Below are 26,503 nucleotides of genomic sequence, written 5' to 3' on the forward strand. Positions count from 1 at the left end.
TGGTTCCCCATCTTTTTCTTTTTTTTTTTATCTGAGTGTAACTGAATTAACAGGCCTGTACTGTTCTATGACTGATTCTACTGTTATTCCTGCCGCACAGCAACAGTAAGTAGGCCAGTCCTGAAGGAGATGCAAGTAAGTTGTCACTACATTGATTTATAGTCACTACATTGATTTATAGTCACTACGACAGAAATGTAAACTATATTGTGGCTGCTATCTGGCTGCTATTGTTTGTAGAGTACCGCAAATCACACACACAGTGTTTATTTTAACTGCTTTTAATTTTATATAGTGGCAATAGAGCATTAAATACAAAACTTGAAACAAAAATTAACTTTCAAAAAGGTGTTTTAAAGGCATTTAAAAGAACACAAAGGTTTAATGGCCTATCAGTAAGACCGATGGCAGAGCGTTTTGGAAGGAAGCTACGTTGTGTACATATTAACACCGTGTCAAGTTTCACACCAGAAAACCTCCTCCTCAATCGTACAATCTACGTTCCAGTTATAAGCAGCAAAGCTTCAGTCATCTTCAGTAGCCTAAGTCAGAGCCATTCACCTGTCTTTATTTACCAAGTGCTGCCTTTTTTTTTTTTCCCTAGAAAACAGAAGCTCTACAAGGCACTTGTACTTGTTCCAGGAGCCAGATCAATTTAGAGCACCATAATACCCAGACTCAGCTTTTTCTACGCTCGTCTACAGTCAGAGCAAACCTTGGCTTCCTTTAAGTGTGCAGCTCAGTTGTAGCTCTCTGGTTCCCAAACAGCTTTTTTCAACCTGAATTTTATTTTCAGCTTGAGCCCCTTCTACATCTGTGGCTAGAGACACGAGCGAGCTCTGTACAGGCCTGGCAGCAAGGAGCTGCTATGGGAAATCCCCCAAAGGGGGCTTATACCATCCCTCCCCTGCAAACAGGGCCACGAGGGCTTGTGCAGTCCCCAACTGCTAGAAACTGATCCAGGGACGCAAGACAGCTGGGGATAAAAAGGTGGCCGTGAGCATCTCTGAGCACCGCTGAGATGAGCAACTCGCACCCCACAGTACTCCCTACCTTTTTTTTTTTCTTATCTACACCACTTCATGCTAGCTAACACATACTCTGACATTAATTATTTTACTCTGCTGCTATCTACTGGTTATTTCAGATTCATTGGACTGCCTACTCACAGAGGCTCCCACAGCATGATTTACTCACTTGTCATGCACTCTTTACGTTGGCCACAGGATGATAAAAGTAGGTTTTGCTCTCTTACCCTTGCAAGCTCATTTGAGGGGAAAAAAAAAAACCAAAAAAAACCCAACAAACCAAAAAACCAAAACCCTGCACAAAAGTGTGCTACTACTAAAAATGTCTCATCCCAAGTGACCTCTGCAGCAGATGTAAGTTTTCCCTTTCAGTAGGAAGCAGAATGCATTCAGGTTTTCTTTGGGCTAAAAATTTGCTAAAATTAAGTTTAAAAGAAAGACTTCGACATGAAAATTTCAGTATCAAACTAAACGTTGTAGTGCAAGTTACAGTTAGAGCTCAAATAACCAATATTAACTTAAGGATGTATCACTATCATTATTAACATGTACACAAATTTTTAAGGTGGTCAGTTATGCACAAAGATTGTTGTATTTATAACTTAGTGTTAATAAACTAAAACCACCACGTAAGTCCGAGTAGAAAGCCAGGTTTGCACACAAAATTAATACCTGAGTATAACGGTCAAATTTATTCCCCTTGATAAATCACATACAAACATGTTTAGTGCCTCAATTCTACATTTCACATTAGGTTTTTCCTGTGTTGTAAGACCACTCAGTACTAGTGCTATTTGCAACATAAAAAATTTCAGACAAAACAGCTTAACAGTCCTTTGCGTAGTGATCTTAATGTATTAAGATTTTTCAATTAAAGTCTTCATTTTTCCTGTAGACTTCAGCATGTGTGGTCCAAACTGAGAAGGAAACCAGAAACATGTTCAGATTGCTTTCAACAGAAACTTAGTTGAACTATTATCCATCCCAGTTGTAAGTAAAACTAGAACTTGGGCAGAGATAATTTCCTTTATCGACCTGCTTCTCTGCGTCTGGATTTCACCCACTTCATAGCCACAAAGTAAAGGGAAACTTGTGCCAGCCATCAGCTGAAACCGCTCAGGCGAGGCAGCTAACCATCTGCTGGGGCAGCTCTGACTAGAGGGAGTTCACTCCACCGCAGCAGACTAAGAAGATGGACACAGTTCTCTTCAGAAGTTGACAACCAATTGCTCTAGCAGCAGTTTAACGGTATTCCTGTTCTTACTCTATCCTACATTTTTGTGCAAGTCCTTTTGAAAACTGTACCATACAAGGATACCATATGAGGACTGCTCTAGCAATGAAGTTACACATTGATAAGTAACTGATGACAGATGTTTATTAGCTCATTCTGGATCAACATTCTATCATTTAACAAATTAAAACCTTCCGTTTTCTTAACTTTTGAGGACTTGATGATCCTTATCTCAAAAGATGGACTGCAAATTTCAAAATTGGACAGTCATGAAAAACCCACGTATGAATAAAACATTGCCAACTTGTGTTCTTTTCTGTAAAGCTCCAGAGATGCTGGGGAAAAAAGTGATTGATTCTTGGGGAATATCTAGCCTTTTAGTTACAAAGAACAGCCTGAACGTTACAGGAATATACCTTAAAGGCCTAAACCAGAAGACAAGTAAGTCAACATTAATAAGCTGCAGTACTCAGAAGTCCTGAGATTTGTGGCTTGGGAATCTTATTTTCCTCAGAATTTAATCCCGAGTGCAGCCATCTTTTGGAGTTTTATGTGCATTTTTCTAAAGGGAAAAGTAACTCTCTACTCTTCCTCTCTGGTTCTATAGCACAATCTTCAAGGACTGCTTACGAACAAAACTGATCTATACTAGCCTGTTTTTTTAAGTAAGTGTATATTGCTAGAAACTTGCAACTTGAACATTCACCACTTAAAAACCCCTTACATCAGTTTCAAATCCATCTGAAATAAACTAGAAGCCATTAACTTGTACCATGATGTGAATTTTAAATATAATTTCATTTTAACATTCTCACACTACAAAGAAACTGCTTTTATTTACTTAGTGTTTCCAATTATTAGAAGAAACTCCCTATACCAAGATCCAGCGGGCATTCTGAACAATTTGCTTTCTGCATTCCCAGGAATGGATGCCGTGTTTCAGGATCTTGCTTCAGAACTTCACATGCACTATCTGCATGGTTAAAGTTGGTAACAGCAGGCAAACTCAGTTCAGATTCATTTCTGGTATGAGCCCTTAGGAACTGGGATTTCAGAATATCACATGCTCGTGGCAACAGAAAAGATTTTTGTTTAAAAAAATAAGAAAACTATACCAGGGCTTTTTAAACCTAGGGCCAAAAGAGTACACCATCTTAAGACTTCATACTAAAAACATACAATTGCCACGAATCCTGGCATATTGTCAGCACTTACAGGGTTTTGTGGACAGGGATGGTAACTCGTAGGTATTTGCATATGTTGGCTTTCACGATAACTATAATTTAGTCCAAGCATGTGTTCAGAATCGCAATACTCACCAGCACTACCTCAGTCTTTGTCTTTGTTTCAGTCTTTGGAATCACTTTTTCTGTTTCACTTTGGCTATCATTTCGGTATCGATAAGCAAATTTCTTTTTGAGCGCCTCCGCTATTAATGCGGCAGGATCTGTAGGGTCAGCCACTTTAGATTTTGCACCTTCTGATGATCTAGAAAAGAAAATTAGAAGCATTAACATAGTCCAAAACAAACCTTTACAAGTTGTGAATGCTTTTGCATTCTGTTTGTCAGATGTTACATCAGCATCTGTCTCAACTTGAAACAGTTCTGAGTCATAAAAACAAATTATTAACGCAAATGTGAATACACTGATATTTATTTATTACCTTTTCACTGAGCGCAGTTTCACGCTGTTCATGTCTTTGAGGATTTCTAGCATGTTTGGTATTTCAGACTTCTTTGGCCCGTTTTCTGTCAGATTCTGTCCAGAGTTTGTTTTTTTGTTTTTCCTTTCTTTAATGAGCTCAATGGCAGACATACTCTGCTGTAGACCCGGGGGAGGAGGGAGTGGTGGCGGAGGAGGAGGTGGCGGTGGTGGAGGTGCAACAGGGACAGCAGCTGAAGCAACTGGACTTGACCCAGCTACAAATAAAACATGCATTACATGTCAGTTTACTTGTAAATCTCCTTTATATCTCACAAATGCTCAGGTAAGAATAGGACTATAATAGCTTCAATTGCCTCCCCTTGGCCTTCTTTAGGTTATCACATAACCTCTTCATTCCTAAACCACCTAAGCAGACTCAACTGAAAAGCCACATAAAAATCCTTCTAGAAGAGAGAGGAGTTCTTCGAATTGCCGGTTCAAATTCTAGGTGCATTCATGTCTTTACTGGATGTCACGACATCTTTTAGTTATGTTCTGCTCCTAATGTTACCAGTATTTCACTTTCTTCCGAGAGGCGGGTACTGAGCTGGAAGTCACATACAGTCTGCCCTGTGAGCAGTGTTTCTTTCTACTTATCATCACAAATAAGAAATTACCTTACAAGATTTTAAAATGTAAATTTCAGAGCTCAAATATTGCTTAAATTGAAGCTTATTCCAGCTCTCTGAGGTTAAGGATTTTTAGGCCAGCTAATAATCTGTCTGAAGATCACCATAATCTTGATTTCAAGTTCCCTGTACTCTTCAGGTAAAAACTGACGTTATAAATATAATAGCAGTAATAACTTGACAAATAAATGAAGAAACTTCTGCTCAAATGCAGCTTTAAAGAAATCAGCAGAACCAGATCGAACCAGAGTTTTGAGGCTTGGAGTATAAAGTGTGTAAAGATATGTATATAGCTAATACAGAGGAGTCTACTTCGTGTGCACGTAGGCATACACAGTGTCATTACCATATTCTACCAGAAGAGGGAGGTAAAGATGATCAAATAAAAATTTAGTTTTCCTAATAAATATTGAGGTAAAGGGAAAACAATGAAAAATAAGCTATTAGTTATTTCACAAAACCTCCACAATAATTACAATTGAAGAGTGAAAGCATGCAATCCTTAAAACTATTTCATAGTTTTGAATATGAACAGTTAAGGAAAAATAAAGTAACTGCTAATCGTGTCACAGACAAAAACTAAACAAGAGCATCTTAAGAAGTAGAATACGATTTTATACATAAACATAGGAAAAAACTGTACTTGCTAAGTGACCTTAAGAAACAGTGAAAACCAAACGGCTGTCATCTCCAGTTGACAAGGGTCATCTCCCACTAATCTTTGGAGATGGTAGACTTAGAACTGGAAGGCGGTCAGAGGTGAGGAAAAGAGGAGAAAGAAACTCAGGAAAAGAAGAATTATTCTGTTTAATACCAGAAAGAGTGCACCACTTTTGGCTCCATCTGGACAATGTGTTTGATCCCAGAGATGATTCCAGTAAACAATCTCCTTTTCTGTTATTTATTTCATAAACTTGAGATGTATATTACATATTCCAAAAGTGTAATTAGTATCTTGTATGATTACTTCATGATATCAGAGACCCTATTTCATTACTGGATGGGAAGACTTAAGCGTTAGCAATTAAGTTACATTCTTTTAGTCCGATTTAATCCATCATGTTTATCATGAGATTTGCTCTGAAAGCTGTTTAATACTTTACTTATCCACAGATTCAGAATTCTGGCAGACTTTCACACAAATTGAAGACTTTTGGAATACTAGAAAATACAGAAAATCTGGCAGGCCTCTTGTCTTCAAGACCTATTCTGTATCCCTTGGTTAGTATGCTATGTCTGCCTAACAAACGAACCACGACAATATGGAGAAGTGTTCAGTGTTGCAGTATCTCACAGAAATGAATTAGCGTATTATTAATTAGAAAAGGGACAAATTCATTAACTAATTTGTGCTAAGAGTACAGCAAATGTAATACCTGCCGTCAGGTTCTGTTGTTCTTGCAAGATTACAATTTTGGCGATTTGTGCTCTTAAAGTGGCTAGTTCATTTTCTAGAGCGCTAATCTTCTGCAGAGCTTCTTCATTTGCGGTCACTACGCTTCTGGACACTGGTTCTTCTTCCAAGGAGTTTTGTAGGGACATCTGTCTGCACGGGGACCTTCCTTCACCTGAAAGAGGCTGGGCTGTTTTTGACCAAACTTCTGACCTGGAACAGAAATATTACAAGATTCCTTTTTTAAAAGCTTTGTTATAGGTGAAAACTAAAGCACCGTTACATACAAACCAGGAATACAAGCTGAAGGCCTGACTTTAAAATTGGCTTTACACAAATCACTTCCACCAAGACTTTATATAGCTTAAAGTAAACAAGAGCTTCACGTCCTTTCTGTTTGCACGAGCTGTATTTCTTCTCTTCCCCTAGCCAGCTTTTTGTGGAATCCTTGATTTCAGGAGAAAAAAGGTATACATTCCCCCTCACCCCCAATCTATTTCTTTGCCTCATACCTATTGTATTTTTTGTTGGAATTAAGATTTTAATTTTTTTTTGCCCAAATGCTACCATTTTTCCCCAATAGGCTGCAAACAGTCACTTGTAGTTGATTCCTTTGAAGAAGAAAGAAGAGTTTCTTAGTTCCACAGCACATTTTTGTACTTTTTGGACTTCTGAAGGGACAGTCCTCCATTTTAGCAGTGTTGGGAGTCTGGAGTACATGAAACAGCTTAGTGGCGCAGAGGCTGCTTATCAGTAAATGGGAAAGGGTGTTATATCTAGTTTTCTAACACAATAAATAAAACTATAAAGATGAAAACTTCATACAGTTTTTAAAGAGTCCGTAAGCTTCCTTCCTCTTTCTCACAAGAGCAAGAAAATGCAACTCTGTTGCCTGCCTTTATTACCCACCAAAGCTCAAGCTACATTAAACACAAGCATTACTGAGCATCTGCAGTCAAATAAGCACTTACAAAAGGTTATAGTCACTGAAGACACCAACATTTTTAAACAGTTTATCTCAAGCAGAATTGATAAGGATTAATGACAATTAGCTATCATAAACATTATAACTGCAAAATACGACTACATACTTAGCTCCTCAGTCCTCCTTAACTTCAATACCAAAACTTCTCAGGCAGGTCAGGATTACACTATTTATTCAAACATGAGAGTAAGAACGGTGGCTAGTGATGTGACTTTTCACAATGTGTAGAACAGGTCCAGGCTAATACAGCTTGAGAGCCCCATCGCCCTGGACGCATGGGTTAAGCTACTCTGGATGCGCGTCTGCAGTTGTGCTAGACTTAAAGCAAGAGCCAAGATTTAAGGCTAGAACCTGTGCTCTCACCACCTCCGTCCATGATTAGATACACATTTGAGTCTTCCACGACACTGACGGAAAACAGCAGCACAACTTGCAGAATTTTGATCAAGCAGAACTGAATATTATCAAGGATGTTAAAATTTAGGTGCTGTTATCTAGACAGGAATAGAGAGCAACTAAAGCTGAGAACAGGATGCTTCCTATAGCAGCCATCTCCCTGCTCTCCCTAAATAAGCAAGGTGGAAGGAGCCAGTGGTCACTTCACTCTCTAAAGCCTGCCTTCTAGAAACTCTTTAATGGGGCAGAATAGCTAAACAACAACGGGTATTTTCAGCTCAGAGCAGTAATGGTGTTTTAAGGAAATGTCTTGATTGGAATCTAACACCGTAGAAAAATATTATGCCTGAATTGTCACTACTGCTCTGGCGAGGGGTAGGGAAAAAACGATCTCTCGTTGCTTCCTCTATAAAACTGCATTTGCAGAAAAAATTATGTCTGCAAGACTGTTTACTGAATTATACAGTGAATATATATTTAACAGGAACACCTATGTGATCTTGTCGAAACAGAGAATTTCAAATGCCTGGAAAACACCTAATGCATCCTAGCTCCACTACATAATACTGTGCATAGACATAATAAACAGCGCACATTGAAACACTCATATTTGCTAAGTAATTCACTTACCATGCTCCATTATAAGCTGTTTGCCTTAAGGTCACTATATATCTGCAGGATTATTTTAGTCCCATCCCATATCCATCTGTCCCCCTTCCCCCCTTCACATGCAGACGTCTCAGCAAATATGCAAGTCCTACATCTTTCGTAACAGGTTCTTTGAAGCAACAAAGAGCTATTCTCTCTGTTGTCTCCATTAAATGTAGTAGCTTTACAGCTCAATCTTTAAACGAAATGTTTCTGTGCTAGCTAAAGTAGTATTGGCCAGTTAATTTCCTTTGCATCAAATACACTTCACAAATAGCGTTTCCCAAACAAGCGTTGATTTCTGACTCTCCTCTGAGTTTGTGAAATTAATGTGGCAGTGCCAGAATGTTTGTTATGCAAAGCTTCACTGCGGCAAGTCATGTTGGAGGGCATCTAGGTCATTACTAACCTATTTCGTGCTTTCAAATTAAGAACGGTATCCTCCAGTAATCTTTGAAGCCAACAATCTGTGCCTTTCTCTGGAAGGTCAGTTTGTTTTGAAGAAAAACTTCCTCTGCACTACAGAACTCTGCCTTTGTTTCTGGCTAGTCTGAGCAGCAGTTTGGGTAGGCTGGAATAGAGAACTTCACCACTTCAGCCAACCTGTTTCGTGCAGTTACAGTGCAATGTAGTACCTTGGTCCAACACACCAGTACCTATCCTGTCATTCTGGACACAGGTGCTCACACGCTTCCCTGCCAGTTTTCGTTACGAAGATTAAAGACGAATTATAAGCCATAAGTTTTTAATTGTCTTTAGCAGACTGCAGAGCCTTAACCAGAAAGGTGAAAAAAACCAATGTGCCAGTTATTGGACTGTCAGAATGACCACTGCTGCTAATTAGGAAGCTGTAGGACACTGCCCCATATTAATAAAAATCTCAGGAGAATTGGAGAAGAATCAGTGATAGCAATTGTGCCATACCACAGCAGACATTTTTGTGGGGACAAGGTGGCTTGAAACTGTCACATGCAATTCTTTGCAACAAATAATAAAAAGCACAGTCTTCCTTGTGTAAAGCCAATCTCCTGTATGTTCTCAAACCAGTCTTTCATTTATAATCCTGGTAGTCTAACCTCTACTACTGCTTTTCCAGACCCTACCTTTTCGATCCCTCTTCCCTCTCTCTTCTCCCAGCAAATCCTCTCCATTAATTGCAATGCACAGTAGATTCTCATTAGAGAGAAGCTAGGCTTCTTCCTCTCAGTTCCGAAGTTCAAAGAGAAGATTTGAGGAGCATACCTGAGCCTTGTAGAGACTTCACCTTCTTCTTGAGCAACCCATCCCACATCCGCAAAGGAGGCCACTGCATCTTCTCTAATTTGATTAGGATGGTTTCCTTCTGTGGCATGAGAAGTAAGCTAAATTTTAAAGACAAGACAGAAGGTTTTAGAGTCACTATTCCCAGCCCATGTCACAGTTATTTTACCCAATACTTTTAGTGAGGCTACATGTAACTATTAACACATACATGCACAAAACACATCTGTAGACTTAGCACACTTATTTCTGTCCTGGGCTTGGTCCAGAACCATTTCACTGACTTCAAACTATTCAATCCAGTCTGCCGAACACTTTACAGAAACTATTTTTATTTTTAAGGTTCACGGCTAACTACGTATACTATCACATGACACTACCGAACACTAAAAATCCAGTGCAAATTGTTACCTTAAAGACGAACACACATCAACATTCTCAAATATAGTTTGCTGTATTAACTCAAATAATATGTTTTTAAATTATATTCATGACTGGTAGTTAATAAAGACATTAAGGCTATTAGTACTTAAGTCTTTTGCTCTGATTTAGTATTATTTTGAAAGTGAAATTCTGTTGAAGTCTGTTTCCCTTCCCTTCAGCTGGGGCTGCACGGCTAGAAGGCGCGTCCCCTGGGTGGTGGATAGGGGATCCCTCTCTGGAGGGTGCACCGGATAAAATTGAAGAAGGTGCCGCGAACCAATGCAGCCTAAGGGAAGGCCACCCTGACAGAAAAACCACTGGCCCTCCAAGTCATGGGGGTTGGGCAGGAGGCCAACTACCTCCTCCCGGAAAAAAAAATAAAAAGTTGCAGAAACGACGAGCATCAACTCGGAGATGGAGAAAATCAGTAATGAAGCGAGGAGGAGGAGATGGAACTGGATCGGTCGTGTCTTGAGGAAAAAACCAATAGAAGACTGCGCTGTGGCCCTTGGGACTCCAGAGCACGCAGCCGCAGACCGATCGAAGTGGAAGAACGATGTTCGCACCTTGTGTGCCTCCTGGCACTGAGAGAATTCAGATCAGATCTGTTTCCCTTCCCCTACAACTTCCAGAATTTCTGTACAAGAATAAAGGTGTGTACATTACACAGGGGAAAGTAAAAAAAAAAAAAAAAAAAAAAAAGCGCCATTTCTACTAGCTCAGTAATCACAAAGACTTTGAGTGAGGGGTAGGATGCAATCATAATGGAATACGCTATTTGCTAACAATCTCATTCACATCACATCAAACAAATTGGCCATTTTCCAGCGTGGTTCTGCCATTAGCTTTATAGCTGTTTGAAGCCAAAGGTGAGCAAGGCTCCAGAGACTGGAACCTTTCTTAGATTTACAGTTAAGTGACCTGAATGAAGATTTGACAAATTGTTTGGACCATCAATATATGCTCCAAAGCCACAACTATACAAAATGGTTCCAAATCGACTTTGAAATACTGGCTGCTTCCCCAGGTTAGACAAGGGCATGTATACTCAGTCACTGGACTAGTGAGCAGCCTGGTCTCAGTATCATAGCAGATAAAAGCTACTGAAACATCTTTCAGTAATTTATTCTGCTTAGTCTGTCACCTTGAGTTACTTATCTCCAATGCAACTATGCCACCTCTTTTGCTTGTATTACACACAATCCACCGGCCAAATCTGCACATGAGCCATTGCAGCTGTGTCAGTGCTGCCTGCTGCTGGTAGTGGCCAAGAAGCTGGTAATACTGACAAAGACGGTGGTAGTACGTAACAGTCTATGAAGACAGCTTTGATCCAGTCTGTTAGCACTTCGGTCAATTTTCAAGGCAACTCATCTCTGTAAGAGGAAACTATTATGTAGGAGCAACTATGAAATGTTAGCATTAACCTGAATTTGTAGCAGACCTATCACAGTAGGACTGCAGGTTGGATGAGGTGAAACCATTTCTGAAGAACATCCACAGATATTTTAGTTGTAGTCTTTGATACAGAAATCCCAGGAAGATAGAAGTTGTGGGTTTGGGGTTGTTTTTTCCCTGGGAGTTGTTACAAACAGCTTTGGAAATCGAGATTAGTCATCTTCACCTCACACTCTCGCAACTTGTGTGTGAGCCTTTATCACAGCTCCCAGGAGTGTGTATTGGCACCATCAGATCATTTGGAAACAACAGGGTTTTTTCCAGGTAGCATCAGCACAGATGGTAATATGTTTATCACATTAACAGTTGTGCCTAATACCATCACAGTCTGCCTCTCCTTAAAACAGTCTAGAGAATACTATATTGCATGTTAGGATTTACATTGTTTGAAGTTTCCTTGGCTTTTTTCTTTTTTAAAATAAAAAGAAATTTTCATGACCACGGCATCTGTATTAATGTTAGTGACAATTTAAAAAATCCATAACACATTAGCCACTTCTTGCAGGTGATACAGATTTTCCTGATGGTAATGGCCATATGAGGAGCTATTACCACAAAAAAGACTGAAGGTACTTTTAAATAAAGGCACTACACATATTTGCATCAAAAATAATTTTATAAAATCAACAGTAAGGAATGCATTTACCACTGCCAGGTTTCCTGCATTGTGAGATAAATAACTTCTAATCCAACATTTAGTAGCAAGCCTTCTGTTATATTGTGATGCAAGTTTCTCCCTACTATTTTATTCGTATTTATATGTAAACAGAATCTGCTTGTTACCCCATATACAGATGTTTCTTTTCTCTATCCCTAAAAACAACAAGGCCTTCCACAGCAGTGGATTTCAAATTTCAAGTTAATGCAGGATTTTTATTTTAATTTAAAGGTTAAAAGCCAACACCCATCTGTTAAAACCTTCGCCTGTCTGTACAATGATGCTTAAACAGCTCTGTGACTACCCTATTCCTCCAGCCAATCTCAGCTGAAGACAACTTGGACAACTGCTCTGCCAGCACCTGAAATGTAGAACAGAGAGCTGAAAACAGATGCCCAGTTCTACTGAACTAAATGAAACACTGAAAGTCGCCTGCTTTTCTTTCTCTGGAAACTATGTAGTTGCTTCCCCCGCTTCCTCCTTCACAGGCTTTTTTTGCTTATTTTAGCATGCATGTATGCTGTGCACACACATGCATGCCTGTGGGTTTCAGATCCATTGCTCCATGAATTTCTAAAGAAAAAACTACACACACTGTACCATTTTGGCTGATGTCACAGAATCACAGAATATCTTGAGTTGGAAGGGACCCAAAAGAATCATCGAGTCCAACTTCCAAAGAGTCAGCCCCGCTAGCGTTTCCACACGGTTTTAAACTGGAGACCTTTCGCATGCTAGGTGAACGTGATAACCGCTACACTACAGAAACACTGCTTAAGAGGATGTCAAAGCAGGATCCCTACTTTTTGTTTGCTCCAGGAAGTGGAAAGCAGAACAAATATTTTTATACATTTAAGGATAGAATAAAAACTCTAATTTCAAATTATTAACACAGGTATTAAACATTTGGAAATACTTCTTCAAGTAAGACAAACTTGCTATGATTTTTCAGATTAGCCCAGTAAACTCTGATGTTTGCTACGTGCACACCAATTCCTTAGGAGACTTCTACTGAGTTATCAGGTTTCCATCAGACAAACAGGAGAAGCATGTGACTAGAACAGAGATGCTGTAGCGGGAGGATACTATCTTGAGAGACAGTATTGTAAGTTTGGTTGAATCTACCTAGGCTATATAGGTAAGTTTAACTTTATTTTCTCCTAAAGACTACAGATAAACCTAAAAAATATGACATACAAAAGAACTATATCAACCATTTTCATTTGTTCATGCCATATAGAGTATATAAGGTAAGCTCTGTCACCGCTTACTGAATATATAAGCAGCATTTAGCAATTAATTTAAATGTTGACTATGGCAAGATCCATAGAGACAGATACGACAACAGTTAGTAGACCTCAAAAATCAAAATGCTAGGCTACTATTTTTTTCACACTAGCTGAACAAAAGCATGCTAGAAGAGAAGAATGAACACAACAGAGATATTCTTTCAATATCTCTTATCCCTTTATCATAAGGAAAATGAAGACATGTGGAAAGTTTGTTGCTCTTAGATAAAGTTAGAAACATTGACGGTATACATGCACCCTCAGATGAGGCAAGTAAGGTTTGCTTTGGGTTTTAAATAAAGTGACTTACAGCAAGGTTCAGTGCATGGTCCTTTCATAATATAGCTAAAGCTGGCAAGAAAGAAAGAGGAAAAGACAGCTATAGGAAAGCGTCAGTTGCAACAGCATAAAAACGATTGAGACCAGTATTGAACTTCACTATAGAATCTTAACGCTGAGATAGAGACATAAAAACCAGATGTTAGCATCACACTTTTACATGTTCAGCAGTTTATATATTAAAATAGTTTAAAGCCTGCATAAACCATATAAATTTTAATGTTTCAAGGCTCAAATTTTGAAATTTATATTTCTGATTCAATCAACTCTGACAATTGTACTTCTATTTTTACAATCCTTTCCTTTCATCTAATAGAAGATGAATGTTTATACTTAGTGTGCATAAAATCTAAGCAAAGCTCTCTGAATGTCTCTTTAAGAGGAAAAAAGGCAAATATTTTATTTATTCTAACACAGAATTCAGACGACGACATATACATATTTTTATTTCACCACTAAAAATATTCAGGAACAGATTTCCCAGATGTATCTTACAGCTCTTTTCAAGTACATAAAACAGAAATGTTTTCTTTTATGTACCATATTAAGAGAAGGCAGTATTTGGCTAACTATCTGCAAATGAGCACCATCTTCCCTTGTATGGCCTTTACAGTACAGAATATCAGACACGTTATAGGAAGACTTCACTTCCTTTCAAATCTGAGACACATGGAGCCTTATTGGTGGCATAACTACTATTAATTATATATCCAAAAGTTTAAATCCAGCATGTCATTTTGTTGCCCTTCTCACCTGCACAAAACCCCACCCCCACAGTGTATATATTTATTTTTTAAGTTTCACCAAGCCACTAGTAGTGGCAGATGGTTGCACCCCTAGTTTCTCAGTGTGATTATTTAAGACAGGCAAAATGTTAGCATGGCTTTTAATATCACACCAAAAGGCTTCTATAGTAATCTGAACTATCTGATTTTGCTACTATAATTTCAAGCCTCAATACTGTTCATACATTTCATATAGGATAAAGAAATTAATATAAACAGTGAAAAATTTAGCTGTGTGGAAATTACCTTGTCTTAGTGTGGGTGATGATTCCCACCATTCATCTTTGTGTTCCCCACCCTTGCTCGGCCCAAGAAACATTCCTCTCTCAGCTTGAGTTTCAAACACTAAATTTCTCCAATTCTATACCCACCCCCTACCCCTAACACACAGAGTTGAAGAGATTATGTGTAACAGTTTCCATTTTCCCATCTGTTCCTGAAAGAGTTGTTATAAAAAGCAAGCATTTTCTCCTCCTTAAGCTTTTACCCTCACTCTTTACCCTCCCACTATATGCAGTTGAAGTTAAAAGCAAACAAGTTAGAAAGCTGCACAGAACTGATGTTCCCCTTTCAACTATGCAGTGCTAGCCTTGTATTTAAAACAAAAGCAAACAGGGTACTCACATTATCTCGTTACTAATTTTTTTACTTTCTAATAAAGTTGCGTATTTTCCCAAATATTTTAAGTAACTGTTCATCTTTACATGCCTCTTAAGCCTAGCTTATAAGTACTGTTTATAGAAAGAAGTTTCAAAGCTTTTTCTCTTTTATGAATGTATTTTTTCCCCAAGAATAACTTGCTAATATTGTATTGCCTCATTTTAGAAGTTCCAATTTCCTTACGAAAAAATCTGTTTCAAGTTTCATTATGTGTGTTATAGCAACATGGATTTAGGTTTTAGGCAGAAAAGAAGCTGAAGAATTCGTATTTGGAAAAAATCTGAACTGGAAGTGGGAATCACTGAAGTAAACTAATTCTCCTATGTGCCCAGGTTTATCATATTCTGCTTTTGCAAACTCTCTAGTCATTTATTTAAATGAACCGCATATTTGCTTAAAATCTTTTGATGCAAGAGCAAATCCCTTTATCAGTATAGTGAAATGCGTATTCTAAAATGTTGAGAACACCTACCTGAAACTGAACTCTTGGACACTGTATAAGAGAGAGGTTAGTACCAATTTTTCTTACAATACTTCGAGATGAACCATAAGGCTTGCTTGACCAAAGCACCTAGATGGGAAGGAAAAAGAAGCCAGCTGTTAGGTAACTGATTTTTATATCATATAGGAATAGTTTTCCTTTATCCTTCCCTTATCTGTGTGCTAAACATATTTAAAGTTCTTCCTTCCATGCTAGAATAGAATATCATATAAATACACTAAAATTTGTATCAGTGAACTCCATACATACTATACCCGAATTGGCACAAAATTTGGTTTTGTCCATACAATATAGATATGATTGTTTAAATTCATGACAGCCTTTACATTAAGTTTAAGTTCAAAGCAATAAATCAGGTAACACAGAAAGATTCAAGGGCTGGAAGCATCTTCAAATGCATAATTTGTCCATTTTCAAGATAATAAAGAATCTGCATTGGGTCAGACACCTCTTTTTAAGGGGTTTCAAGAAAAGCCACTCCATCATGAAAAATCCAGAGAGTTATGTAATTCTACATTTCCCAAAATACCTTTTTTCTTCTTTTAATTAAGAGCTCTTCTAACACAGGAACAGTGTCTGCCAGTCTTAATAAAAATAACTATCAGCTAGCATAAGCATGAAAACATAACTGTGAAATTAAAAAGCAAAGGGGGAAAATAAATATATCAGAATGAACCTTTGTCCTAAAAAAAAAAAAAAAAAAAAAAATACATTCGCCTAGATAAAATTGCACACAGCACCTCAACGCACCTGGCTTCATCAGAACTGTTTTTACTGCAATTCAGATTTCTTCTACATTGTTTCAACAGGGATTGAATTTGCTTTCTTTTGTTGTACTTAATGATGGGAATGTTTGCTCTACTATTTACCATAGTTGTATGAAATAAAATGAGACTTCAATTTTAGGAGAATACTACAAAATGAGCCAGAACAGAAGAAAACAAAACAGAACAAAAAAACCAGAGAGAAGCAGGAAAGATTTCAGCACAGGGAATGGCAACAAAAATAATGCAAAGAAGAAAAAGAATAATGGGAAAACTCTAACAGAGAACATTGTCAGTAAAAAAACAGAACACTGTATGGCATTTTGAAACACTTGGCCAGTGTTTACGTATAGTTGTAGATATGAATTTACTACCCAGATCTTAGTTTTTAAAGGCTCATAGCTTCAAGGAAACTCAACGTCCTGTTAGAAGGTTTCCCAACAAAGAAAACAGATAGAATCCAGGCTATTACTACTGAAACAACCCTCATCTGGCATGGCAATATTGTCTGTGTGATGAGTGTAGTGCAGCTGTGGGAGTTTCCCAACATACAGCTGAATAACATCTTGATATACTAAGCAAAGATCACTACTATTAGATTTTGAAGGTTCTATTAAAAAGAAAGATTTATGCTTCATGGTATTTATCACCAGATTATATTATCTCAGAAACCACACAAACATTTTGCCTATTTCTAAATAAGTATCTTTCATTCCTCTGACTTTATCAGAACATATCAATTTTGACAAAATAAACGTGCACTGCACATCTAGGACGAGAGGAAATGGCCTCAAGTTGTGCCAGGGGAGGTTTAGGTTGGATATTAGGAAAAATTTATTCACTGAAAGCGTTGTCAGGCACTGGAACAGGCTGCCCAGGGAAGTGGTTGAGTTGCCATCCCTAGAGGTATTTAAAAGCCATGTAGATGTGGTGCTTAGGGACATGGTTTAGTGGTGGACTTGGCAGTGTTAGGTTAACGGTTGGACTTGATGATCTTAAAGGCCTTTTCCAACCTTAACGATTCTATGATTCTATACGCTATGCTGGATCCTCACATCAGAGCTACAACTCTGCCATTAATCCACTCGGACCGATTTTTTCCATTCTATGAAACATACATTCTCTTGCTTAATATGCTGCTAAGTTTGAACACAATTTTTTTCAATGCAGAGTATTCGATTGATCCTGCATTTTGCATGCCTCAAACAAAGACCTCACATTCCTGACTATCACATTCCTGTTTGCCTATATGTCTGAGCAAATAGCAGGTAGATCAGGAGCCTTCAAGAAAAAATCGCTGACAAACAGTACCACAGTAATACAGCCTTCCTGTTCACAACAGATTCTAATGTTAGAAGCAGAACTGTTGGCGATAGCCTCAAAGTGGTGTTGCATTGGAAAAAATACTACTAGTCATGGGAAGGCTTAATTAATTACAGGAGTACTTCCACAACAGCAAAGGAGCCTAGACTACATGCTGTATTACCAACATAAGTGCAGTGCATTTTAAACAAGTGGCAAAACTTGTTTAGAGATTGCTCAGACCACAGACAAGATGTTGACTAGCACACAGATCCTCAAAAATATTTGGTGCCCAAATGCCCTTGGGGTTGTTCAACAACAGTGGTTTGGTGCACCAAAACTTTTAATGACTCAGTTTTGGTAATTCCAGATATGTCTGGACAATATTTTCAGAAAGCTGCATGCAAGCTGTGCCACAAGGTATGCAAATAAAGTCAGCACGCTGCTCAGCTGAGCTACTAAGTCTCAGCACTGCTCTACCCAAGTTCACACAACTTCTTACTGACTTGAAGCACTGGCAGAGCAAGTCTGCAAAATATTACTTAGTCATACCCTCTTATTGCATCAGTGTTTTGCTGTTGTCCAGAACAGCTGACATTTGGAAATGTAATTGCATTATCACAAGCTTGATACAAGTAGAGAATGGGGGGAAAACAGATTAAAAATTTGTTTCCACCCCCCCATTTAGGATGAAAGATGTTGCTGACAATGACCACAGCAACACTCGCGGTAGTCCAGCATATTCTCATACTTTGAATTTTCAAAGTTACACTGCATGAAATCTCAGATACAAGTTTGAATAAAATCCTAAAATACAGAATCGTATTGGTAATTTTAATTTACAATGTATAAACAATTTGCTTTCCATCAATTCCCAAGATTGATAAAAGGTTCTACCACAATATCCCAGAGTAAGAACTGCCCTTCTAAGTACTGCACATAGCTGTTAAGGATTTCCCCATTGTTAAAACATTAAAATATTTTGACGACTTATAGGGATTACTGCATTGGGGTCAATACTTTTACTCAAAATAGCTTCCTAAAGGTCCCAGTGACAAAGCAGTGGATGTGTAACAGATCTCTCTCTCTCCCCGCCCCCCCAAGCATTCAAAGAAAACTCTATATACACTTTCCTCCAAGAGGAGAGCTAAGCAGGCACATTCCTCTGCTTCCCCAGTAAAGAACACAGCTGTGTTGCTCTCATGTACTGTAACACTTTCAGGAGAAGTAAATATAGCACAATTACTATAATCTCAGTTTCATGGGGCTTTTCATTACTCCAAAATAAGAGCAAAGAAATCAGATTATTTAAGAATTAGTATCACTGTTAAAAATCAGTTGAAAATCTTCCTTCAGCTTCAAAACACACATAGAAGTCCAGCATGAAAAGCAGTGTTTACAATGTAAACAATAGAGCTAGAAGGAACTGCATGGTATTTTTAACACATATATTACTCAATACTTCAGCATCCAAGTAGTAAACTTCATACTTTTTCAGCAATGCAGAATCATAGAAGTATTGAGTATACTTAAAGTGTTCTGCTGGAATAGATAAGCACAAACTAAAATATATGAAGTGCTTTCTATACCTGATTTTCTGAAAACATGAAGCAAGTTTGAAATACTTACTGATTCCATGTTTAATCCAACTTGTTCAAAAGCCATCCTAATTAAGCGCTTAAGCCAGCAAATCATTTGGAATGGAAAAAGCCTTTCCGAACTTGGATTTAAGCCTTCCAAACCTACAGGGCTGCGGAGGTTCCATAGTACTTCTGAAATGAGAAACGCAAAAATTTTAGATGCACATTGTGGAACATAAACAGAAGTAAACTGCTACACATATTCCTAATAAAACAAGCTTTAGAAATAGTTACTGAAAACAAAACATGTTAGGTGACAACAATTCCTAGTACTGCAACGTATAGGTGTTCAGAAGGCATTTACTTAACACAGGTGACAAAGATTTTTAGTAGTGTCATTTTTAAGAAGTCAAAGCTGTTGCAAAGCTAATGATTAAAAAGCTGGGGAAATGATCGCTCACTTGAGCTTGGACAGATGATGGTGTTCAACAACTCTAAGTGAGCACCAAACGCTATGGAATGCCTGCAGCTGGGGACCAGCACTAAAATTAAAGGGCCATACTCCTATATAAAACTCATTTCTATGCAGGAACAAACTACAGAAAGCTGATCACCTCTCTTCATTCACATCTCTGACAGCTTTCTTGTTTCCTCCTTTTTCCCACAACTGAGGAAAGGAAACATGGAAAAATGACTAATGCAAGAAAACGACAGGAAATAGCATAGATGTGGGACCTGAAAATATTCAAGCAATTTATAAAGTTGGACAGATTTCAAGTTGCATCTATTTATATGTACTACCACTCACTTAAATCAAGACATTTTTATTGCTCCTCTAGTGAAAACAGCATACCTTTTCTTTAACTGTGTTCTACACCAGTCATAACTTGGATGCCACTGAGAAGCGTATGCCACCAAAACCAAAAAGGAAGCCACAGATTTAGGTTTACGTTTGTTTTGTGTATCAGGCTAGAAACAACACTCCATTGAACCACCCTAAACAACATATTTGTAGCATGGACAATGGTGTTGCTGAAGCCACTGTATATATATATATACACACAGAGTGATGACTAAAGCAACATAGCAACAAGGTATGGGTACTCGGGAAGTCTGAAAGTCAGGAGATGGAAAAGCTATGCTGTTTGAAAGTCCCTGCAAGCATTACAGTTAAACCATCAGTGTTTCCATTACAAATGTTTTTTTCAACAGTTTACAGTTCCTTAGTAATAACCTGGTTCTTGTGGAAACTTGGCAGGAACAGTGCAACTCTACAGTTATCTTTTTTTAGACAGGCTGGGGCGGGGGGGAAGTCAATATTAGTTTCTCATCACCACAGAAAGTAGAAGACATTTCCTAACAGGATTTTCTTTTGTTTCTGAATAAACTAGGAAGAAACTACTAATCTATCAGCTAAAGGAGGACTAATGAAAATGCAAGATAAAAAAGTTATTTAAAAAAAAAAATAAGTGAACCAACCACAACGAGATTAGAATGGAAACTGCAATTGTTATAAGAAAAACCATAGGGAAGAACACTGGGCTACCTACCAAACAGCCATGAATATAAGCTACAGTCATACATAATAAGTAAGTAAGTCATGGGCTTCTTTATGGAAAGCTGGAAAAGTCTATTAGGGAAGCATTACCATCTACTTGATCTGTTCTTCCTTTAGGCATCTGTTATTCTTCCCTTAGACAAGCTCCTGGACTGTATGGATCTTTGATCCCATTGCACCTGCTGTTTTTTTTAAAACAGGAAGAATACAAGTCTTTTTACACACCCCATATTAGATTTGGCATCGTATCTAGCACTGTAGACATGCAGTGACATAAAAGAGAAAGGAATGCTCCTTTAAACTGGAAAACCCGTTCCAGAAGTGCGATACATGTGATGCACTCCGCCTCATTCCAAAGTTCAGATTTGTTGAACGTGTAGCATGAAAATCAAAGAGAAGAAAAACGGAAGCCGTGTCAAGTCATTCAAACAAAAGAGAAAAAAAGGTAGAGACTGTATTGCTGAGCAATTGCAAAGACGTGGGCTGGCTGGTAAAGGCACGTGATAGGACTATAAAGGGATGACTGTATCCTGATACATTGCTCTTTCAACAGATTGACAGGTCATTAGTTTAAAAATCCCAAGACGTAGTCAGCGTCATGTTTTGTTTCAGGAAGTGAAGGAAAGGTATTATTTTGTTTCTGATCAACTGGGAGGACCGAATCTTTACTAACACAGACAATCTGGACAGCAGTGAAAAGAGTGTGTTACAACTTCCTCTGAGGAAATCAGAGCAGGTCTAGAAAGTTTCCATGAATGCAAGAAACTGAATGGCGAAGAAGTAAAGGAATGACACAAAAACTGTCAAGATAACAAATTAAAGGCACAAAAGCAGATGCAGAAAAAAGTAGCATAATATTAGAATAGTACAAATATGAAATAGTAAGTTAAAAAAGACTAAGGTAGAAAATGCATTCCAGCTTACAGGCATAAAAAAAAATCCTACATATGTATTAGGAATAAGCAGGAGACAAGAGAGAGAGCCACGATGTAACAGGAGAGGAAAGAAAGCAATGACTGATATAGATAGTCAGTATATTCTGTGTTTTCACTTGAAGATGGTAGAAAAGAGAGAAACACGTTAGAATGGGTTATAGACAACTCTGAAAAGTTACAAGCATTCAGGACAATAGTGTCTAATGAAATTCACCTTGAACAGCTCAGAAATTAGCCAAAGCAATTTCTGAAATATTAGTGATTACTTTTAGAAACTTGTTCAACGAGAGTCAAAAGACCCAGGAATAAAAGAAGGAGGATGACGACACAAAGCATCAGGAACAGTCCAAAATACTTATCCTGCCCTGAAACATTTAGGCAACCTTTTATAATTCCAGGTTCCAAGACTTCGATGACCAAACACTAAAGAGCATTCATTCCACCAACAACTACTTCAGTAAAATGATTATTTATAGTTCACATTATAAATCATTGTTTCTTCTGCAGCCTAAATACTTAAAGTACCTAAGACTAGGATCATCAGCTCCTTGCTCTTGCCAATGACTTGTGATTTGCTTTTGCAGAAGAAAGTGACAGAAGTCAATCTCTAAGAGTGCACAGTACCAACCAGTTCCTGGATTAGTTTCCTTAGTTCCTGGCACTAAGGAAAACCACCACGTTTTAACAACCTTCAGCTAATTTGTTACCTAAAAGGAGATCCAAAAGGAAAATGCTTCTAAGTATATCAGCTTGATATTTTTATGAGATCTATTAGTTTTCCAGAATTATATCCAGACAAACTTGACACTCATTTCTTCCAGACTATACTGCATTATACCTTTCTTCAAAAATCTCAGCTATTTCACAATTATTTTATGTGCCCAGAACAGAAAGTGTTCATTCCAAATGAAACTGTTGGACAGCAAGAATGAAAACATTAGCAAATTTTTCTCTCATGCTCTGTACACATGCTAATTTCAGAAGCAGGAGTTAAATGTTTATTGCTTTTATTAACCTAGAACAATACCTCTTAAAATATTGATGCTTGCTTTATTTATACTCTATCTTCTTTATGTTACTTAAACTAAAAATAATGGTAGTTTAATTCCCCTACGGATTCCACAACTCAACTACTACAATAAAATGCTCCGAGTGGTAGTAATATTGCTATAACACATGGTCCTTCTCCTGTGCTTAAGTGAAACTATTACAACGATAAGCAGTAGTCATAGGCAAGATTCCCCAAAGAGGTTAGAAGAGTAATAACACAAAGAATTACATTTCACAGCATAAAGTATGCGGGGGTTGGAATTTTATGGGTTCTTCATTTATAAAACTCTATTTACACATAAATTAGCAATGCTGAAGAACTTTCTGATATGGAAACATGCAGGAATTCCCTGGTTCAGAAATGAGGAGATCTACATTTCTGAGTGTCGGGGTTCTCACCTTAGCCTCTTTGAACTCTCTTTTGCCCCCACTTTTCCCAAGCACTTTTGCAGGTTTCATTCAATACTGTCATATCAAATATCAGCCTACAAAGCTGAGAGATAATACCACTTATAAATTACAAAATGTTCATGAAATAAATATAAAGGCTCTGGAGGCTGTACACATAAGGCAAACCACTCAGTAAATATGAAATGGAGCCCTTTGCCAGGCTTTCTAGTGAGCCCTACCCGTGAGAGATGAAAAGAAAGAAAAATCAGATGCAACTGCTTTCAAATTCTTCTGTGTCTATTTTCCGATGTTGTTTTTGTCCAAGTCCCTTTCAAATTATGAGTTCTCGCTCTTAAAAAGAAATACAATATTCATATTTCTCTTACTGAAGGAAGTTTCTCTTGTTCATATAAGATCCATGCAAAAATAAAAGAGAATGGCTTAATGAGCTTGAGGCAGCAGATCAGCCTTCACAAAGAATAAACAAATGCATGAAATCTGAAGATGAAATGTCTACTCTCTAAATTGAAAGGGTATACATAACATAAAGAAGTACAAGATTTTCAAAGAAGCATGGTTTCAAAGGAAAACCAATGACATCAAAAAAATCACACACACGAAGAGTAGGTTCCTCCTTATTTTAGCAGGAAGCTAGGGCACGCATATCTTCACAGTCTTTATGACTGACACATGACCCAAGCTCATCTCATGAAATTATATCCATAAGGAAACATATTAAAGAAGTCATAAAAGATAAAGCCAACAAAAAATGATCACAGCAATAGCAAGCCAAGCAGGCAGGAAGAATCTTCTGATAAAGGACCAGATCCTCTCCCAAATAAACACAGACCAATTAGAAGTAATGTAAGTATTTGGCAGAGATCACACAGCCAACTACAGAGGTCTATTTTTTGGCTTGGAAGCAACAAATAATGAAGTGCCCTATTACTTGCAGAAACACTTGTTTAGACAGAGAGAAAAGTCAGTGAATACTACAGAGACAATCAAGGGCTTGTCTATGCTAGTATCAGCATGAAATCTAAAGCAAGAACTGAAAATAATAGATACTTGCAATAGAATTTGTTAAAGCTTTCTTAAAAATATAGCCTAGTCATATATACCTCAAAGTGCAAAACCATATTCAACACATCTTACCCATGTTAACATATCTTGCCAACTAAGGGTGGAGAACAAAAAGAACCCATGTTTAAACACTAGTTTAATCAAAAACCTTTGCTCAGCAGTGTTTATATCTACACAGTACACTATGATACCGTGTAGAGGTAAATTAAATCCTTCAACATCTCAAAACCGTACAGTATTATACCACACGGTCATAACCATATACCTACACTTTCCTGCCAGACCTCCCTAGTCATTGCTGTGACTGCTAGCCATTCTGCTACATCTTTGAGAAACAACATGCAAATTTTATTAGCAAAAGGTGTATTTGTCTAGAAAAGCATTTAAAATGTTCTATGTTTTTTCCCCCCAAAATCTCTCTTTGTAACAACACTCAGTTCCTACATGCAGCAATCATATTTCAGCTAGTGACCTCTATGAAGAAAATTATTTTGACTCAGCAACAGTTAACTGGCACTTTTAGAGCCGGTGTGCAGAAAACTCAGCTCCCTTCTTTTTTCTTTATCACCTAGGCAAAAAGCAGTGGGTATCAGAAGACAGAATTATTTCCTTTTCATTCAGTCTTTGTAAGTCATGTCTTCACAAGAGCTACAGAGGACTATGGCTGTCTGAGAACAGCATGTAAATATTAGTGAAGTTTTGCTGATGCTATCAGAGATCAATACACTACGGTTGATGTCAGCATTCCAACTCTACTCATACTCAGTACTTGGACTTTCAACAGCTTGCTAAACAAAATAAAAACAAGCATCTAGCAAGTTACTTATTTATGACAATCGCAGAAGAACCTGAGCACAGTAGCAGCATCATTGAAGGTATACAAAGTAAGCATCATAAGTTTACAGAAGAGGAAAATAAGCACCAGACCCCTTAAGACTAGGCTCCTTTTCCCTCTATATGCTAATTCTGTATTTTAAAGTCTCCTTCAAAAACTTCCCTGACACTTCTCCAGATTATCTCCAGATTATCTTTTATTTACATGATTTCCTGTGACCTGTCACTCCCATCACAGCAACGTAAGAGGCTTTCAGTTTCGGTCAGCTTGCCCGCACACACGACAGCTTCGACCCCAACACCCCGAGCCGTCTCCACGCTGCTCCGCTCCCCCGGAGAGGCGGCGCAAGCACGGCACCTGCCCTGCCCTGGATCGGCCCTGGGCGCTACCACACAGCCCGGGGACAGCAGCCATGAGCGGGGCCGCCCTGAGCGGCCTGTACCCGCCTCCAGTCCAGCAGCACCGCTACCTCCCCTCGCCGCCCACTCGGAGCTCCCGAGGGCAGACCCCACAGGAGGACGCCACCTCAACCCCCCTCCCCCCCCCCAGGGCTCCCGGTCTGAGGGGGCCGCGGCTGAGCCGGAGGAGGGGAGCGCTGCGCTGCCCAGCCCGGCAGCGGCCCGCGGCGGACGCGGAGAAGTGTGCTAAGCGCAGCAGCCTCCGGGCCCGGGTCGCGCTCCCCTCCTCGCCCCAACCCGGGACCGGGCGCGACCAGAGGGGCTGCCCAGGAGGAAGGGGAGGCCCCCGGGCCGCCTCGGGGAAGCGGCCGCCCGCCGCCCTTCGCCTCACCCGCCGTCCGCCGCGGCCGCGCTCTCTCACCCGCTTCTTCCACCGCGGCTCGCGACCCCCCCCCCGCGGCAGCCAATCCGCGGCCGCCCCGGCGCCGCCCCGGCCAATAGTCACGGCGCCCGCGGGAGGCGGGACCTGGCCGTGCCCTCCGCAGGCCGCGGCGCGGCGACCTACCCGGCAGCCACCGGGCCCGGAGGAGGCGGGGGAAACCGCCCCGCCCCCCGTCTGTGACGACCGCGTCACGTGACCGGTTCCCTCCAATGAGGAGGGGCCGCAGCGGAGCCGTCAGCTGTTGCTTAGCGGCGGCGGCGGGGCGGCCTCGGCCTCTTGGCGCGGCTCCCGCGGGCGCTGGAGCAGCGGGGAACGGCAGCGGCCCTACCTGGTCGTTACTGACCCGGCGGCGGCCGGCCCGCCCGCCCGGAGCAGGATCCGCTGAAGTGCGGGAGCTGCCAGTGTCGGAAGCGCTCGAGGCCCGGCCGGGAGAGGGGGGAGGCTTCCTGGCGTTACTCAGGAGCCTCAACGGCAACTAACGGCGCTGCCAGCGGCTAACGACGCTCTGGGGCGCGGGCGGCGGCTGCAGCACCGGCCGTGGCTTTGTGGGTGGCGTCGGCTGTGCCCCGTTAAAACGTGCGGGAAGGGACAGCGAGTGTTGCCGGGCAGCCGAGGCGGGGGGTGTTTCTGTGGGACCGGCAGTTTCAAAAACCCCAGGGTTTCAAAATTATTAAAAAAATATATTAAAAATAAATCGCGCCCAGGGCCCGTGTTTCCCGCCGTCGCTTCCTCCCGGGCAGGGTCCTGCGGCCCTCTCCGAACTGCAACTCCCG

The 26,503-nt window shown here is 39.6% G+C and overlaps 1 protein-coding gene across 7 annotated transcripts; it reads right to left on the reverse strand.

Annotated features, from left to right (window-relative positions):
* Positions 1 to 280: 280 nt before the first annotated feature.
* MTFR1 (mitochondrial fission regulator 1) lies at positions 281 to 26,372 on the reverse strand. 7 transcript variants are annotated; one of them, XM_082309110.1, is made up of 8 exons: positions 26,059 to 26,372; positions 19,089 to 19,231; positions 15,364 to 15,462; positions 9,262 to 9,380; positions 5,974 to 6,203; positions 3,928 to 4,183; positions 3,582 to 3,750; positions 281 to 1,945 (listed from the first exon to the last, which is right to left on the reverse strand). In XM_082309110.1, exons 2-8 carry the CDS (start codon positions 19,152 to 19,154, stop codon positions 1,886 to 1,888), a joined length of 999 nt encoding a protein of 332 aa, XP_082165236.1. In that variant the 5' UTR covers positions 19,155 to 19,231; positions 26,059 to 26,372; the 3' UTR covers positions 281 to 1,885. The 7 variants fall into 7 exon arrangements, with proteins under 7 accessions (XP_082165236.1, XP_082165239.1, XP_082165238.1 ...); XM_082309113.1 differs by lacking the exon at positions 26,059 to 26,372 and adding an exon at positions 25,854 to 25,873; XM_082309112.1 differs by lacking the exon at positions 26,059 to 26,372 and adding an exon at positions 25,680 to 25,833.
* Positions 26,373 to 26,503: the final 131 nt, after the last annotated feature.

The sequence above is a fragment of the Platalea leucorodia genome, assembly GCF_965183815.1.
Source record: "Platalea leucorodia genome assembly, chromosome: 1".
NCBI lineage: Eukaryota > Metazoa > Chordata > Aves > Pelecaniformes > Threskiornithidae > Platalea > Platalea leucorodia.